We start from the raw sequence: 19,571 nt of genomic DNA on the forward strand, positions 1-19,571 counted from the left end.
TTAACTAATTTGCAGCTTCTGGAGGGTTTTGAAAATTTCTCCTGCTGTTTTATCTACTTTGTGAAACGCTATCATGGCCACACGATTTTCATGCTCGTTCCGTTCTATTTGAACACTTACAACTGACACCTTTATGCTTCTTCAGCTCATCAATCAATGACTCATGCTTCAATCTTGATGTCACTCGCTTGTAGGAACGGAAGTACAGCCACCCTCAAGAGTTGGGATAGCATTTATGGTAAAACTAGGTTCAACTTGCGGCCAAAATTGAAAAGGTATTTCTTATTCACTTCTCGGAAGTTGACATGTCCATTAAGAAGTTAGTAGAACAAACAAATAGACACTCTTTATTAACATCCAAATATTTAGATGCTTCTTGCGTTCTAATATTAGTAAATATATTTTTATAAAATCATAAGAGTGCACCAGTAAATGATAAGGTACTGATATAATTTATTGGGTAATACTTGCAATTGGACAATACTTTTATATTCTTTATGTTCCTTTTAGCTTCTGAAGCATGGAATAATCAAAGAGGTACTAGAAGTTTCGTCCGACAACGCACAAGATTTTAAATTTTCCGCGTGGGAATTTTTCAGGTATGTGTCAGATTCAATTTTTTTTTTTTTTTTTTCATTATGTTTTCGGTTAATGTAGCTGTAAAAAAAAAGTTCGTGTGTGAATTTGTTTAACTTTTCTGTTGTTGATTTTTTGATGCTGTCATGAAAAATATTCTAGCGTTCTCGTGGCTATATGGTTAGCGTACGAATCTTCGGCGTGGAACACCCGAGTTCGATTCCCGGTGGAAGCTCATATGGTTTGGTTCCCACGTTTACTTATAGGTCGATGTCTCATATAGCCTCGCTGCTAAAAGGGACGCTAAACCCCAACTCAATATTCTAGCGTTGCAAACCGTGACTGTCATGCTTGCTGTTCTCGAGTACATTCCACGGGAAGCAAAATTTCTAATTTTAAAGGATAAAACCTAGTTTCACAGCTTGAAAAAACTTAACGAATTCTTTGATTTAACGTTCCACGTTAATAAAGAAGACGGATGATTATTGGAAGTGAATGATTGTGAAAGAGTTGGTGATATAAAATGTGGAAGAAAACGAGAAAACTCACGGATATCATGTCAACCACCACAAACTCACATGACCTGGGACTGAACTGTGATCTCTTTACACCAGAGGTGAGCGCTCTACCATTAAGCCAGCGTGCTCCTACTTTGCTGCTTAATTTGTATTATGAAAATGAAATGAAATCAAATCTTTGAGTTTAACGTGCTATGATTATGCCTGTTAAGCTAAGGGAGACGATGATTAAAGCAAGTGAATGATAATATAAGAATTTGTGAAATGAGAAAGTGCAAGGAAACGGGAGTACTCCGAGAAAACCCACAAGCACGATGTTGTCTACTGGGTCATTCCATATGAATTCACCAGATTGAAGGAACATTTGTTGCTTCATAGTCACAGATTTGGCTGTTTTTTTTTTTTTTTTTTTTTTTTTTTTTTGTACTGAAAGGTAGTGTGGTCTAGGTAATAGAAATGCAATATGAGAGTTTTTTAATAGATACTGCGGAAAATACAGGGTGTTCAAAAAGTAACGAATTTCTCCAAATTGGCCGTTTCTGAAAAACACCCTACGACAGAAAAAGAGCCATATCTCAACAACTATTTGACCAATTGTAATGATTTTGGTCTTATTTGAAAATGGAAGGTCTGTACAAACCGAAAATGTCATTTTTACATGCGTAACTCCAAAAATCTCAGAAAAATCTTGCGAAATATACAAAAAACACTATCCAAAATAACACCCGAAATGACAATTTTTTAAACGGTGAATCCCAGGAGATAAAACAAAATAATTTGGTACATCACCTTATCAACACATACACAATAACATAAATAAAAATTAAAAAGGTATTATTTCTGACAATGAAATTATCACAATTTTATTGTACCCTTACCTGATTGCTGTCTGACGCTTTAGAAGAGTCTGTATTTTCGCAAAGACATGTACTCTTTCGTTTCCCTTTAATTAATTTTTGGAGCATATCCTTATAATCTTTATGTGAATTGTTTGCAGCATCAACGTGACATTTTATGTAGGGCCACACAATCTTTGAAACGTAACTGGCAAAAGTTAGAAAATCCAATAATGTTCTAGTGAATGTTTCTCCTTAAAATATATAAAGGATATAAAATATATACATCTTATAGTATCTTGGCGTATACTTGCTTCTTTTCTTTTCCCAGGTTTGGATGAATCAGAGCCATCTATTGAATATGTGAAGAATGTACATTGTTCAGTTCTGCCATTTGTGGGTAATTAACAAAACTACTTAGCTACATGAGAAACAACTCCAAAATTGTATAGTATAGTGAGTGTTGACATTGTCTGAGTGGGTAAAAATGGAGACTTGTTTCCTTTGTAGTGGTGAGCATGTGGAGATACAGCCATTGTACTCTGTGTCTAGTTTAAGTGCAGAAAACCAAGAACTTCTTAAATTAAGAGCAAGACTTGTCCAGAATGAAACAGGTGACTTTGCTTCACTACATATTTGTGAGCGTCACAAGATAGAATATCTCACAAGATATGAACATAACCAAAGAAGATGCTGTGACCCTCTGAATTTGCATTCTCATAAACCACGAAAGAAATCTCTTAAAACTATAACACTGAAAATGTTGTGTGAAGTCAATCTTACAAATCTGAACATTGCACCAGGACAGAAAGTGTGCATTACATGCTACCAAAATATTTTTACTGCAGGTAAAACGGAGCAACAAGATACATGTGCTTCACAGTCTGAAGATATAGAGTTTTGTGAACCAAGTACGTCTTTGGAGGGACTGAACACCTCCCTCACTGCTGTTGGGTGTTCACCTCTCAAAGTTAAGAAACTATCCAGAAAAAGGCGTACACCATACATGAAAAAGAAACTGTTAGATTTAAGTACAAAATGTGTTCAAACAGCAGCAGATCTATTACATGTTCCTCCTCATGAGTTACACAGTGTTCCAACGCCGTGCACTACCACATGTTCAGACTGTGACACATTGATGGAGGGGCTCAGGAGAAAATTTGCTGTATCTACCATCCCGGATAAGGTGCAAATACTGACTCTAGTTCCTAACTCATGGACTATACCACAGACTATGGAATATTTTGAAACAACTGAATACATGGTTAGACAAGCATGTACGATCAGAAACACAGAAGGTATTCTATCCAAACCTGGCAAAAGAAAAGGTGCAAGTGTAAGCAATGATAGTATAAAATGTGTTCAAGAATTTTATCTACATGATGATATAAGTCGAGTTTGTGCTGGTAAAAAGGATTGTGTGTCTATGCCGACTGAGAATGGGAGGGAATTGAAACAGAAGAGGCTGTTATTGTTCAACTTGAAGGAAATCTTTACATATTTTAAGGAAAAGCATCCAACAGAAAAAATTGGATTTTCTAAATTTTGCCAGTTACGTCCCAAGGTGTGTGTGACCTCTGTAAGCCGTGGAATACATTCCGTTTGTGTATGTAAATATCATCAAAATGTCAAGCTGATGCTACAAGCCATACACATACAAGATTATAAGGGTATGCTCCAAAAATTGGTTTGTACATTAGAGAATGAAGAATGCATGATTCATCGCTGCAAAAACTGTCCATCAGAAGAGTTTGTCAAGTCGGAACTGCTGCAATCCGAAATGTTTAACCTTGTAGATACTATAAAGTACTACCAGTGGGAAGAAACGGACAGATCAACTATTGCATGCATAGAACAGCCATGGGATGACTTTATTGACAAACTGGTTACCAATCTTTCAAAACTTACAGCTCATCATTTCATTTCTAAATGTCAGAGCACTTTTTTTGCAAATATCAAGGGAAAACATAACACAAGAAACAGTTATCATTATTGCTGATTTCTCTGAAAATTATTCCGTTGTAATTCAGGATTCCATTCAGAGTTTTCATTGGAGTACTTGTCAAGCTACGGTTCATCCGTTTCTGGTCTATTACAGAGATGCTTCTGGGTCTGTCTGTCACCTCTGTATGTGCGTAATAAGTGACTGCTTGCAGCATGATACAAATACATTTTGGTCATTTCAGAAACACATTGTTGCTCATATTAGAAAAGTTGTTCCGGAAGTGGCCCATATTTTGTATTTCAGTGACGGCTCAGCAGCACAGTATAAAAATTACAAAAACCTCACAAATTTGTGCTACCATCTGGAAGATCATGGCACAATGGCGGAGTGGCATTTCTTTGGCACAAGCCATGGAAAAACGGCATGTGATGGTATCGGTGCCACTGTGAAACGAATGGCTACTCACAACAGTCTTAAACACCCAAAAGATAATATGATATTAACTCCTGAAGATCTCTTCAATTATGCAGACAAGAATATCACTGGCATCAAAATATTGTATGTTTCATCATCAGAAATATCTGCTTCTTCCATTGCTCTGGAGAAAAGGTACACTAATACACAGCCAATTCGTGGTATCAGGCACTATCATAGTTTCATCCCCATACCGAATTCACTAACAATTCAAGTGCACAGAGTTTATGGTTCTCTTCATTCACACAATGTACACTTGGGTAAAAGGGAGCATGTACAGTCACAAGTTACTGAGTTACAAGTAGAGCAGTACGTAGCTTGTGTTTATTGTGGAAAATGGTGGTTCGGAAAGATCATTGATGTTTCACAAGAAAATGGTGATGTAAAAGTACAGTTCATGCATCCTAATGGTCCATCTATGTCTTACACCTGGCCCTCAACTCCTGACACATGCTGGATCCTCACAGGCCATGTCTTGAAGATCATCAATGTTCCCATCACATCAACAGGACGAACATATTACATCAGTACAGAAGATACTGCCAATATCGTTTCCCTCTTCCAGAAGCAGTATTTGTAAGTATTTCTCGGTGGGAGCTTCTACATCCTGTACCTTCATACCATTGTCTTTTTTGGACATACTGTGATTATTATGTTATATCCTAGTTCATAACGATGTATAATTGGAGCATTTTGCCTTCTATTATGTGAGTGTTAGTTCTTACACAGTAGTGACGCACTTCCACATATCTTCTGGTGTGCTAGAACTGTTCAATTTGTGACATATGTGTTGTGTTTGCAGAAATATGGACTCTTCTAAAGCGTCAGACAGCAACCAGGTAAGGGTACAATAAAATTGTGATAATTTCATTGTCAGAAATAATACCTTTTTAATTTTTATTTATGTTATTTTGTATGTATTGGTAAGGTGATGTACCAAATTATTTTGTTTTATCACCTGGGATTCACCATTTAAAAACTTGTCATTTCGGGTGATATTTTGGTTAGTATTTTTTGTCTAGTTCACAAGATTTTTCTGAGATTTTTGGAGTTACGCATGCAAAAATGACATCTTCGGTTTGTACAGACCTTCCATTTTCAAACAAGACCAAAATCATTACAATTGGTCAAATAGTTGTTGAGATATGGCTCTTTTTCTGTCGTAGGGTGTTTTTCAGAAACGGCCAATTTGGAGAAATTCGTTACTTTTTGAACACCCTGTATTTTCCGCAGTATCTATTAAAAAGTTCTCATATTGCATTTCTGTTACTTAGACCACACTACCTTTCAGTACAAAAAAAAAAAAAAAAAAAAAAAAAAAAAAAAAAAAAAAAGCCAAATCTGTGACTATGAAGCAACATGCATCTGGTGAATTCGTATGGAATGACCCTACTACAAATTTACTGAGCTCCTTCGTGGCTAAGCGGTTAACGTATGCGCCTTTGGCGTGGGAGACCCGGGTTCGATTCCCAGCAAAGCTCGAATTTTAGCGACCCAATATAGGTAATTTGCATATTTGTGGGTCTTCGTATAACCGGAATTCAATCATACACTACTATAACGCTCGGACACAAAATTGCTTTTAGTTTCTTTAGATGTAATGACATGAATGTGGGCATATGCCAAACAAATTGGATCAAGTACTGCTTCTCTGACACATGTTACCCACCCCGGCCGACATTTTCGATCTGCCAAATTGGATTCAATTTTCGGTTTTGCAAAGATAAAGGTTTAAGTGATATATGTACAATTTTCTTGGAAATTCATTGGTGTAGTGAGTTGTACAGTAGCTTGTACCGTTTGCAAGGTATTGCATGTTAAATGTGAGGCACTTCACGAATATTGAACCAAATGAAAAGTCGTGCAGTGCTCCGTGTTTATGTGTAATCTTTTACGTGATTTGTCGGTAACGAAATATTCTCTAAACGTACATACATACAGACACTCAGACGTCAATACGGAAATGGTAGGTCTTATCCCAAATCTCGTCGTATCTGGATTTACATTAGGCATTTTGACCGTAATATATTTTCTTGTTATAGTATAACATAGAAAAAATAATAATTACAATTACTGAAATGTAATAAGATTATGACACCAGTGTTGTAAAGAGTTTGTTTATACTACAGTATTTTTCCAGTTAGAAACTGTTTTGATTTGTCAGCATCAAAAACGTAAGCGTAACTGATATTACTTTGCAATGCCTATTCGCGAAGTGTCTGGAGGGATTTAATAAGCAATACCTTCCAAACGGTACAAGCTACGGCAAAGTTCACTACACCAGTGAATTTCCGAGAAAATTGTACATGAATTTGATGTATCACTTGTAGCTATTTCCATTTGTAAAACCGAAAGTTGAATCCAAGATGGCGGCCGGAGTGGTTACGCACTTATGTCAGAGAAGCAGTACTTGATACAATTTGTTTTACATATGCCCACATTCACCTCCAGTTGCATCGAAAGAAACCTAAAAGTAATTTCATGTCCGAGCGTTATAGTAGTGTGTGATTGAATTCCGGATATATGAATGCCCATAAGTACCACATTGCCGATATGGACCGCTAAAATTAGTGCAATACACATTGGGCCGCGGAGAACTTCGCATTTTACACGAATCCCGAAGGGATACTTCGCGAATGTACCTTATTAGACTACTTGGCTATGCAAACGGGCTACGGACTTGAATATGCATACATACCAAAGAGTATTCAGATCAGAATTGGCATGTTATATAACTTCTTAATGAACTTAGTAGAGAGAAGCACATATAAAGAAGAAGGGTAGAATATGAATCGTTTAGTTCTCCTTGGTGCGAACAAACTATGAACAACAAAATAGTTAATACTATTGTAAGACTAAGCCAACATAATATGTAAGCAAGATTCAGTACGTTACGTCCATAGTCAGCTTGACAGTCTAGAGAAGATTGTAGGGGATTATTTGCAACAGAAAACATGTGAACATTAAAACGTAGTTATATGAGAGTACAGCTTCCTTCTACTTTCACCAAAAGTATGATTCATGGAAAATAAAGGCACGCCTGTCACAAATGTTGGTAAGCGAAAAACCAAATATGTCTTATTAAAATTTGTGTATTCTTGTTCCCAGTCACGCTTTTTGTTTTGTGTAACTCAATGTTGTAATTAGTACCTTTATTAAGATATTTGGATTAGCGTCAGTTACCCGCTTCGCTGGGTTAAATATGTTCTTTTCCGTTAGTCAGTCATATTTAACTATTAGTGAAGCACTGTCAAATCGATAGAAACAAAGAAAATACAACGAAAAATCAGAAAATAGTAAGTAATCTGTATAAATAAAAATTAAATATTACTATTGTAAGCTGAATTTGAATTTACACGGCATCGGAAGTATCACTGTTCATCTCACAGACCCCGAAAACTATGGATTCGATACTAGTATCGGTCATTTTCGATCATTTTTATTTATATCCTTTCCCTCTTCCTCCCCTAAGCTGCACTGTCATCGTTACCATTCCAGGCTCGAACCTCATCTATGATGAAAATTTGATTGAGATCGGTCGGCTGGTTGAAGAGTTCTAGAAAAGTCAGGGAATTTTAAGTACAGATTTTTACTTACAACCCATTTCTAATTTTCCCTTACCTGGCTATTTGGTAAAGAATATTTTATAAAATAAGTTAGTATGCTTTGCAAAACTTCTCTACCTGCACACACACACACACACACAAGCTAAATACATGTAGTGGCCCCGCGTGACGTAGTCGCTAACGCTCTCACTTTTTGGTACGAGCGGTCCCGGGTTCGATTCTCTGTGGGGACACTCGGCCCAAAAAGTGTAACACCTTTTTCAAACCAGCCATCTTGAGTGAAGTTTTTCCTGGGTTTCCCTCATTCACACCAGGCAAATGCCGGGATGGTACCTACCATAATATCCCGGTCCGCTTCCTTCCTTTCTTTTCATTGGGTAGTGTGCTCGCCGAGGAACGTCATTCTTCAGATAGTGACGGGTTACATGACCATAGATGCCGACAGCCCAAAACTCTAATTCCTAATCTTAACCCTATTAAATACATGCACATGCATAGTAGATGGTCAGGAAAAGTATAGTTGTTTTTTTACATTATATATAGATTTGGAAATTTGTAAATCGTAACCTGGAAAACCTGGAAAAGTTAAATAATTCCTGCTCGCCAAACAAGTAAGAATCATGTATGTATGTTGGGTTATTTATAGCTGAAGTGGTAGAGCGTTGGCTTCGAATTTGGGAGGTCGTGGGTTCGATTCCCACTGCCGACTATCCTGACTGGGGTTTTCCAGAGTTTTCCTCAGTCTTATCAGGTAAATGCCGGAATGGTACCTACTAAATAGGCCCTGGCGGATACCTTCCCAAATCCTTTCCGTTGTTATTGTTGTTAGATATCCAGTATAAAATGACCCCTGAGCTGTATCTGGTGATTATTAAATAAATAAATAAATTTGCTATTTCTGAATAAAATATATAAAAACAGCTAAGCATTTGGCGCATAGGAATTTAGGTGTTTATACGAAACTTCGAGATTTTTCTATTTTAATGCAAATTATAGTGTCTATTTTGCTTGTTAATGCCAGTTCAAATCTATTTTCATGCCTATTAGACTTCCTGCCTCGTAAAGTGCTTATATATGTTCGGCCCCTAGTTATGAGGTATTGTAGGTTCAACAAAAATAGAGCTGTATTATTATTAGTATTATTTTTATTTTTATTATTATTATTATTTGGTTTATTATAGTAATGCAACGTGCCGTGAAAATATTTCGGGCATACCAGCTGGCGACGGTGTTTTTGTAATTTTGGATGATGATTGTAAAGCTGGCGTGGAAGAAATCTCGGATGCATTTCTGGCAAGTCCTGGTGTTGATCCACGTCTTGTTCCCGAAGGATGGATACGAAACCATTACCGTTGGCTTGTTTGGAAATTTGCGTCGATGGAAAGAAGGTTTCCTCATGTGTTCGGTGGAAGGTAAGTAAAGAATATGATTATACTTTTGGTTATAGTGTTTCTTTTTTTTTCTTTTTTTTTGTGTAAATGTTGTCGGTAGTTGCTAATATCAGTAATAGGGAAGTACTCATCTGCTTTCTAATTGTAAAGAAATTTTGTGCTTTTTTTAAATATCCAAAACAAAATTAAATTTTTATTAGTGCTTCCGACACCTTAAGCATGTGGTTATTTTTTTTATGATTTCATTGGTTTACTCGAAAACAGCATTCTAACCTCTATTTTAGATATCAAATGTATACACAGTACGTCGGAAAAATAACGGAACTTTTTAAATTAAAGAGAATGAGGTATTTTACTAACTGTAGTTATTTTTATTCAAAATATATCCCTTCCGCGTCAATACACCACGGGGCTCGTTTAAGCAATGCTAGCATACAGTTTTTAATGTCCTTTTTGGGAATTGCTTCAATGACCCTCGTCACGACAGACTGGACGTGTGTAACATTGTCATAAAATGTTCCTTTCGTGGTCATTTTTTTTTGGGGGGGGGGCGGATAGAAAATAGTCACACGGCAGTAAATCAGGCAAATACGGAGGATGTGGAAGCGCACAGTTTTTTTTTTTTAATCCAAAAAGACACTAACTGCGACGGATCTTTTTTTGGTCGCCAGTTAAGATGTGCGGAACAAATCGAGCACAGACTTTCCGTTTCTGTGAATCCTTTGTCAAAATTTCGTGAATCATGTCTTTCGTCGTATTTAATTCCTCCGCCTTCATCTCACAGTCGAAGTCGCGACGATCATTTCACGCACTTATTCCACTAACTTATCGCGATTTTTATTTTTCGGTCTGCGTGGCTTTGGGTCGTCTTCCAAGTACTCTCGACCGTCCCGGAATCGCGTATACCACTCGAACACACGTGTACGACATAAGCACTTATCATCATACACTTGTTTCATCATTTCCAATGTTTGTGTAAATGTTTTACCTACCTTGAAACAAAATTTAATATTGACTCTTTGCTCCTTCATGTTTTTGTGAACGCGATGACACCAGATACATTCACTTTTCTTGCTATAACTTGACACTCCGTTAATCGGTTCTCATAATTGTGGTCTCGTTTCGTTGAACAGATATCCAGCTTTTCGATGATGTGTTGTTTCATTAGATGGCGTTAGTGGTTATCTATAAAGAAAGAAGTTCTGTTACTTTTCCGACATACTGTATATATAAGGCCTGCCCTTCTTACTGCCCTAGTTGCTATTGCGCATCTTTGGTACACGTGGTCCTGGGTTCGATTCCCGGTGGAAAAACATTGAACGTATTACGGTGGTCGTTAAATGTCGTTAAATGGAACAACCAGTTTCATGTACATACATTCACATCTTTTAGTGAGCGTCTCACTGTAACTTTTTCCGGGGGCCGCGGTGGGTCAGTGGTAGAGCATTCACCTCAGGTACGTTGGGTCCGTGGTTTGATCCCAGCTCGCGCCAAGTGGACTTTGTGGTGGACAAACACCGTGTGCGTGGATTTTCTCGGGGTTCCCCGTTTCCTCCCACTTTATTCATTCATTTCTCGTCATCACCGTCTTCTTTAGTGTAGCCGGCATAATCGTGGTACGTAAAACTGAAAGATTTCATTTTTGTATTTACACAGCTCATTGCGCGATGAGGAACTTATATTTTAAGTGGTTTTTTTACTTTCTTTCCTATGACGTTATTTTATCCTGTTAAGGATTCTTTCTTAATTTCTCCCTTGTCTATTTCGCAGGTGCTTAACACTAGACAATGTATTGCTACAACTCAAGTACAGATATGACCGGGAAATAGACAGAAATCAGAGATCTGCTTTGAGGAAGATATTGGAAAGAGATGATACGTCAGTGCGAACTATGGTATTGTGTGTAGCCTCTGTGATCAAGGTAAGCAACTCCAGTATCTGTATAACAGGGTGTCTGTCGGTCAGGAAATCAGAAAACGGTCATGAAAGTCTCGAAAAAGTCACGAAATTTAGCTTTTGGGTCACGATTTCTTTTTAACTGTACAAATGTAAGTACAGATTGGAAAATTTTGTTCTATAAAACGTCAAAATTCACCACCAAAATGTCTATGGTCGGGTTTAGACGCTACCAAATCGCAAGCAAAGTACGTTTCTATCGCATGGATGAAAATTCGACCTAATTCGTACCCAAATTCGCTCTTGAAAATGTTAGGAAATTTTATGATTTGGTGAAGAAAAGGTCACGAAAATTAATTTAGGAATTTTAGTAGACACCCTGTATAAGCATTTAAAATGAACTTTGAAATATTTGTTACTAACCTTATTCGGAAAAGAGTGGTAGAATAACCTAAAATATAAGGACGATTGTGATTTAAAGTACAGAGTAATGAACACTCCTTTTCATCTATAGTTAAACCCTGCGGAATTTCTCTGTAATATGAATACGATAACTCATTTCGTTCCTGACAACATGCATACTTTGTTAATATAGTGGAAAGTTCCTGTAAAAGTGTCTATTCAAGTTTTTAGTTTTATTAACACAAAATACCATCTAGCACATTTTGTTAAGATTTAACTAACATTTACGTTTAATGTCCCCTGAGAATTCTAAAAGGCTTGTTATATTCCTCATATAATTTCGTCAACCAATCCTTTTTCCTTCGAGGGGCCGCGGTGGCACAGTGGTAGAGCGTTCACCTCTGGTGCTTGGGGTCCCGGGTTCGATCCCAGCCCCCGCCAAGTGAACTTTATGGTGGACAAACACCGTGTGCGTGGGTTTTCACGGGTTCTCCCGTTTCCTCCCACTTTCTTCATTCCACCATTTCATTCATTACTGATCATCACCGTCTTCTTTAGCCTACCCGGCATAACCGTGGGACGTAAAACTCAAAGATTTCATTTCATTTCCTTTTTCCTTTGGGGGCCGCGGTGGCTCAGTGGTAGAGCGTTCACCTCTGGTGCTTGGTGTCTCGGGTTCAAACCCTGCTCCCGCCAAGTGAACTTTGTGGTGGACAAACACCGCGTGCGTGGGTTTTCTCGGGGTTCTCCCGTTTCCTCCCACTTCATTCCATCATTTCATTCATCTTTCATCATCACCGTCTCCTTTAGCCTAACCGGCATAACTGTGGGACGTAAAACTCAAAAATTTCATTTCATTTTTCCTTCGACAGTTAGACAGTAATGAAGAACTTTGACTTTTCATAATTTTTTTTTTTTTTACATTTTTATCAACGAACTTAAAAAGTTCGTTACTGAATTCTGTCTCTCCCTCTTTCTCTCTCTCTGTTTGTCTGTTATTTGCGATTTTTTTTCAATTTTGAGTCCTCCATTTGATATAGTATCAAAAATTCTGAGAAAGTGATGGACTTTTTTGCGTCAGTCGTACCGTTTCCGAGATATCGGCCAAAAAATGGCCGATTTCCGCAGATTTAAGAAGCCATATCTTGGGAACCATAACTCATAGAGAGATGATATTTTGCGAATTTTTGCGAGAAAGAGAAGGAGGTAAGGAGGTGTGGATCAAAAGATTTATTTTTACATGTAGGAATAATCACAGTTATCCTTCCCGCTTCATCTCTCCATTCTTTTTAAATTCGTTCTGGCAACTCTCTTGGAACATTCCCAACTGGTATTCAACTTAATCCTTGTTCCATGCAAAACACTAAAATGAACAACAAGTTACTAAAATTTTTAGTAATCACTACACACACTAAATCGCTAGTTAGCGGTACTAATATAAAAGTAAAGTAGAATGTTACTCTGTCAGGAGTTCACAGGGCACAATGTAGATGTGTGTTATTTCAAGTGTTACTTGTTTTCTTTTCTTTCTCTCTTTTTAAAAGAAAAAGTGAAACTTAGTTAAAGAAAAAGTAAAAGGATCAATTAATGATTATGTTAAAATCAGAGCTGAATAATGCAATGAACTTGCGAAATTCTGCAGCCAGCAACATATCTTCCTCATGCAAGAGACAAAGATAAAAACTGCATGTATGATTTCTAAAATAATGTTGAAATGTGTTTGTATTAAAGGTACAACTCTCAGTTCATTTTTAAAGGAGTTTGGTTTAGAACCCAAGACCTCTTTATCGTGCCTGTCCGTTCTTTCAGGAGACACGAAATCTCAAGAACACTCGACGGATCACCATCAGTTTAGTCTTAAGAGTCTTCACTACAGCGAAATTAAACTACCGCTAATTTTAGAGTTTTTCTGTAATATCTTCAAAACAAATAAAAAAATATTCAGACAGCAGAAACGTAGTGAACTAGACAATACGATTTTGCATGTGATACTATTATCACAACTCATCTATCTAATTTCGATTTGTAACTGTAGATAGACTTAGCATTTTTTGCAGGTTCTGTAAAGAGCGGCATACCAAAAACAGATAGGTGAATTGTGGTAAAGGTATCACATGCAAAATCATATTGTCTAGTTCACTACGTTTATGCTTTTCGAAAATTTTTATTTGTTTTGAAGATATTATAGAAAAACTCTAAAATTAGCGGTAGTTTAATTTCGCTGTAGTGAAGACCCTTAAGTTAGGAATCAAATTCGTCGATGGAGGTGATTCACCTACCAGAAGTGATAGAAATAGAACTCAAGCATTTCCAGTTTTAACATTGATCGCTATAGAGCAAAAACAGTAATAGATAGCGAAAAGTGGATTGCTGCACTCAAGTATGCGTCCCAACAATATATTTAGTGATACAAATCCACTACATTTAAAACACTGTTTCTGACCAGAACAAATAAATTATATTAATAACTATATGTTTTTTTGTTACAGTTTCAAGGACCTAACGTCCTCTTCATCAGACATTTAGAAAAGACAGATGGCAGTGAATCTTATACCTTCCTCAGCCATTAGTTGGCATATTCATTTATATAATTTTAATTGTTGTTTTTTACATAAATTTAAATTTGTAATATGTAACAATATCATATTATTACATTGTTAATACCTGCAATTTTACAATAATATTGATCTTTATACAGTAGAGCGTCGATTATCCGAAGTAATTGGGGGACATGGGTGTTCGGAAAACTAGTTTGTTCGGATAATCGAACTGTACATGTTTATTTGCCATGCGCGGAGCGGCACCCTCAACTCTAAGCTGGCGCAGCTGTTGCTGTGAACAGCTTTGATACTGCCGCTACTTCTACAGCCAGTGGCAAACCGACAGAAGTGTGCTGATTGTTGAAACACAGCGACTGGCGGCTTGGCCGGTCAGCAGCGCCTTATGAAGGCCCCATTAGAAGCAATGTTCCCCCAGCGGTGGCTCAGTGCGGCGACTACTGTGGGAAACTTGGTTTGGGAGTGAGGGGGATGATGGACGGTAGGGTGGGAGAGTAACAGGTGCGAGCGAGTACACAGTTCGGTTAAGCGGTCGTTCGGTTGACCGACGTTCGGATAATCGACGCTCTACTGTATATATTTTTTATCTTTATATAAAATAAAATAAAATAATATAACAGAAATTTGGAAATTATTCAAATTGCATTAATAGCCTTTATGCACTTTTCTTTTTACTTTTCTATAATTTCTAATAATTTTTCCCATTGCTCATGTATATTTATACCACTTGTCCAGTTCATTAAGTTCTCCTATTGTTCTTTCTTTATTCTTCTCGCTTCCTTCCATTTCCTAATAATCTTTCTTTTTTCTCTTTCTAAACCTCTGGCTCCTTCCCAATCTATCCTATGTCCCGTTTCTTTCACATGTTTATAAATAGCATTATTTTCTCTTTTCATTCGAACATTATCTTTATGTTGTTTTAATCTGTCCATAAGCATTTTTCCCGTCTCCCCTATGTATTTCATGTCACACTCACTACATTTCACTTCATAGATAACTGCTTCTTTTTCCTCCTTTATATTGCTTTCCCTCCTTTTCTTTTTCCTTATACATCTCAACAACGTTTCTCCTCCTTGTCTATATGTCTTAATACTCCTTCTCTTAATAACTTCTTTAACACTTCCGTCTTTTCTCCTATCCTCTGAATTCCATACCACTTCTTGTTTTATTCTTCTTTCTTTTTTTATAATTTCTTCTTTTCTCTTTCCCTTTATCTGGTCTATCCTGTATCCATTATTTTTCAGTTGTTTGTAGAACTTTTCTAAATCTTTCTTCCTTCCTTCTTCTTCATTATTAATGTTTTCTATCCTCCTTTCCATGTTCCTAATGAAGTTCTTCTTAGTTGCTTTGTCTACATCACTTCTCCAGTGATAATAAATACCTGCCCAACACGTTTTTTGATACCAATTGGTAATTATTTTTTCACCTTGGTTCTCTATCTCTATATCCATGAAATTGATAGATTTGTTTTCTACTACTTCTAATTCTAACCTTATACCTTTTTCTTTTCCTTTTCTTCTCCAACCTAACAATAGGATAATAGAAACAGAGTGGTAGTTATAGGTATATAATATTATCAGAAGAAGAGAAGAAGTGCTTAAGTCTAGGGCATAAATTTAAGGCGAAAGAGTGGACAAAAGGACAAGAGTGGACAAGTGGACAAAAAGGAATTAGTGTACACAGTAGAACAAGGAATTGCACATATAAAGGACAGGGAAGAGGGAGAAAATAAGGAAAAAAGCATTATCGATCGTTAGACAGAATATGGACAAAAAGAGAGTAACTTAAGAAAAGAGGAGAAGGAAGGACTAAAAGCCTAAAGAAAAGAAAAGACATTGTAGTGGAACAGGCAGATAAAGGAGGAGAGTTGGTAATTATGGAGAAAAGGTGGTACGAAGAAAAACTAGGAGAGTTATGTGATCAGACATAACGAGGAAATAGGTAACAAAGACATGAAAGAAGAAGTAATGAAGAAGATAGTACAAGAAGGGAAAATGGAAGGGATTAAAAAGTTCATAAATGAAAAAGGAAGGATTCCTGTCATGAAAGGTTTTCCTAAAATACATAAGAAATAAATTAAGCTAAGACCAGTAATGGACTGCAGAGGTAACTATTTTGAGCCACTAGAGGAAAAATTAAGAGAGATAATGGATGAAATCAGAGAAGAGCAAGAATTAAGAACACAGAAGAATTGAAGAAGAAACTAGATCAAATTAAATGGAATCAGGAGAACACGTTAATGTTTAGTGTAGATGTTAAAGCCATGTTCACAAGTACAAGAAGAGATTATGTTACAAAGGCGATAGAAGAAGAAATGAAATGGAAAGTTATAGGTCAATGAAAAAAGAAAAAGTTATAAGAGCGCTTAAAACGTTATGGGAAAATAGTTACTGTATAATTGGAGAAAGACTAGTAAGGATAAAAGAAGGTCTAAGCATTGGATCCAAGCTGAGTCCAGTTTTAGCGGAAATAGTGATGAACAAGTGGGAGAAAAAAGTGACAAAGGAAGCAAAGGGAAAGTTAATCATCTTTAGCGGGTATGTAGATGATTGTTTAGGCATATGGATAGGGAGTAGAGATCAACTGGAGAAATATGTTGAAATCATAGAAGACGAAGAAAAAGGTATAAGGTTAGAATTAGAAGTAGTAGAAAACAAATCTATCAATTTCATGGATATAGAGATAGAGAGCCAAGGTGAGAAAATAATTACCAATTGGTATCAAAAAACGTGTTGGGCAGGTATTTATTATCACTGGAGAAGTGATGTAGACAAAGCAACTAAGAAGAACTTCATTAGGAACATGGAAAGGAGGATAGAAAACATTAATAATGAAGAAGAAGGAAGGAAGAAAGATTTAGAAAAGTTCTACAAACAACTGAAAAATAATGGATACAGGATAGACCAGATAAAGGGAAAGAGAAAAGAAGAAATTATAAAAAAAGAAAGAAGAATAAAACAAGAAGTGGTATGGAATTCAGAGGATAGGAGAAAAGACGGAAGTGTTAAAGAAGTTATTAAGAGAAGGAGTATTAAGACATATAGACAAGGAGGAGAAACGTTGTTGAGATGTATAAGGAAAAAGAAAAGGAGGGAAAGCAATATAAAGGAGGAAAAAGAAGCAGTTATCTATGAAGTGAAATGTAGTGAGTGTGACATGAAATACATAGGGGAGACGGGAAAAATGCTTATGGACAGATTAAAACAACATAAAGATAATGTTCGAATGAAAAGAGAAAATAATGCTATTTATAAACATGTGAAAGAAACGGGACATAGGATAGATTGGTAAGGGGCTAGAGGTTTAGAAAGAGAAAAAAGAAAGATTATTAGGAAATGGAAGGAAGCGAGAAGAATAAAGAAAGAACAATAGGAGAACTTAATGAACTGGATAAGTGGTATAAATATAAATGAGCAATGCGAGAAATTATTAGAAGTTACAGAAAAGTAAAAAGAAAAGTGCATAAAGGGTATTAATGCAATTTGAATAATTTCCAAATTTCTGTTATTTTATTTTATTTTATATAAAGATAAAATATATATATATATATAAAGATCAATGTAATTGTAAAATTGCAGGTATTAACAATGTAATAATATGATATTGTTACATATTACAAATTTAAATTTATTTAAAAAACAACAATTAAAATCATATAAATGAATATGCCAACTAACGGCTGAGGAAGATATAAGATTTGCTGTCATCTGTCTTTTCTAAATGTCTGATGAAGAGGACGTTAGGTCCTTGAAACTGTAACAAAAAAACGTATAGTTATTCATATAATTCATTTGTTCTGGTCAGAAACTGTGTTTTAAATGTTATTGTGATTATCCAGAACCATGGAGTTTGTTGAAATCCATTACAACTTTCCGGTTTCAATATTGATCCACATAGAGCAGAACCGATTAGAAATAGCGAGAAGGGGTTATTTGGGAATCGAGTTAGCATTCTGAGAAAAGGTACCATATTTTTTTTAACCTTGTATTCAAACCGAAAGTAGCAGAAATCAACCACTTCCGGTTTTAAGATCGACTGCTATAGAACCAAAACGGTAGTAGATAACGAGAACCGGTTTTCTGCAACCAATTAAGCATCCCAAGAATAGATTCCATCTCAACTGTAATATCTCTACTAAAACCGGAAGTAGTAGAAATCTACCACTTCCTTTTTAAATATTAAGATAATATCATCCATGTAAACCAAACTCGTGGGGCTGCGGAGACTCAATGGTAGAGGGTTCACCTCTAGTGCTTGGGGTCACTGGTTGGATTCCAGCTCGCGCCGAGTGAATTTTGTGGTGGACAAACACAATGTGCATGGGTTTCCTTAGGGTTCTCCCGTTTTTTCCCACTTTCTTCATTCCACTATTTCATTCATTTCTCATTATCCCCGTCACCTTTAGCCTATCGGCATAATCGTGGGACGTAAAACTGAAAGATTTCATAAACCAAACTCCTTCGTGTGGTGTACATATGACACTGCTACTTATTATGTTCTTTATTTGTAATTGTTGGAAGATTTTACTATTTAGTTTTCAATTTGTTTTAGGAAAGTAATTATAGTCTTCAAAGAACGAAGCAACAACAAGAAAAAGATAACGCTAAAACAGATGAGAAGGTGAATCCTGACAAGACTTGTTCAACAAAGGAAACTGTGTATCTGGAACTGACGGATGGGTGGTACAGTGTGAAAGCTGTAGTTGATCAGGAAATGATTTCATTAATTAATAAAGATGTAGTTAAAGTTGGTACTAAATTAATCACGCATGGAGCAGAGCTAATTGGATGCGAAGATGGTTGCTCTCCTTTAGAGGTATACATTATTTTTACCTTTAACTGTTTGACTGAACTTCTAAAATATGAATATGTGAGAATTTTTCTTTACTTGTTTCAAATGTATCTTTGTTTTAGGTCATATTACTTGTTTTCTTTTCTGGAACCTTATATCTTCGCTATTTTTATCATATCTTCGCTATTTTTACTATTGCTTTTCGTGTTTCTTTTTTTATCCTAATGACAAGGGTTAGATGTTACAGGGTGTCTATTGGATACGAATGTCACGAAATCAGAAAACGGTCATGAAAGTCACGAAAAAATCACGAAATTTAGCTTTGGAGTCACGATTTTTTTTTTTTTTTTTTTAACTGTACAAATGTAAGTACAGATTGGAGTAACTTTTGTTCTATATAACGTCAAAATTCACCACCAAAAATGTCTATGGTCGGGTTTAGACGCTACCAAATCGCAAGCAAAGTAAGTTTCCATCGCATGGATGAAAATTCGGCCTAATTCTCACCCAAATTCGCTCTTGAAAATGTTAGCAAATTTTATGATTTGGTGAAAAAAAGTCACGAAATTAAATTTTGGAATTTTAGTAGACACCCTGTGTTAGAACACCCTATCTTAC

The 19,571-nt window shown here is 36.2% G+C and overlaps 1 protein-coding gene across 1 annotated transcript in view; it reads left to right on the forward strand.

Annotated features, from left to right (window-relative positions):
* LOC145662252 (uncharacterized) overlaps positions 1-19,571 on the forward strand; it is a 78,798-nt gene that overhangs the window by 30,892 nt on the left and 28,335 nt on the right. Inside the window, exons 7-10 of the mRNA XM_081727634.1 lie at positions 511-599; positions 9,097-9,327; positions 11,077-11,227; positions 18,714-18,977. Of these exons, the coding sequence (XP_081583760.1) occupies positions 511-599; positions 9,097-9,327; positions 11,077-11,227; positions 18,714-18,977 (735 nt within the window). The remainder of the gene's footprint in view (positions 1-510; positions 600-9,096; positions 9,328-11,076; positions 11,228-18,713; positions 18,978-19,571) is intronic.

This window comes from Thermobia domestica, chromosome 10, assembly GCF_964235325.1.
Source record: "Thermobia domestica chromosome 10, izTheDome1.hap1.1, whole genome shotgun sequence".
In the NCBI taxonomy this organism is placed as follows: Eukaryota; Metazoa; Arthropoda; class Insecta; order Zygentoma; family Lepismatidae; genus Thermobia; species Thermobia domestica.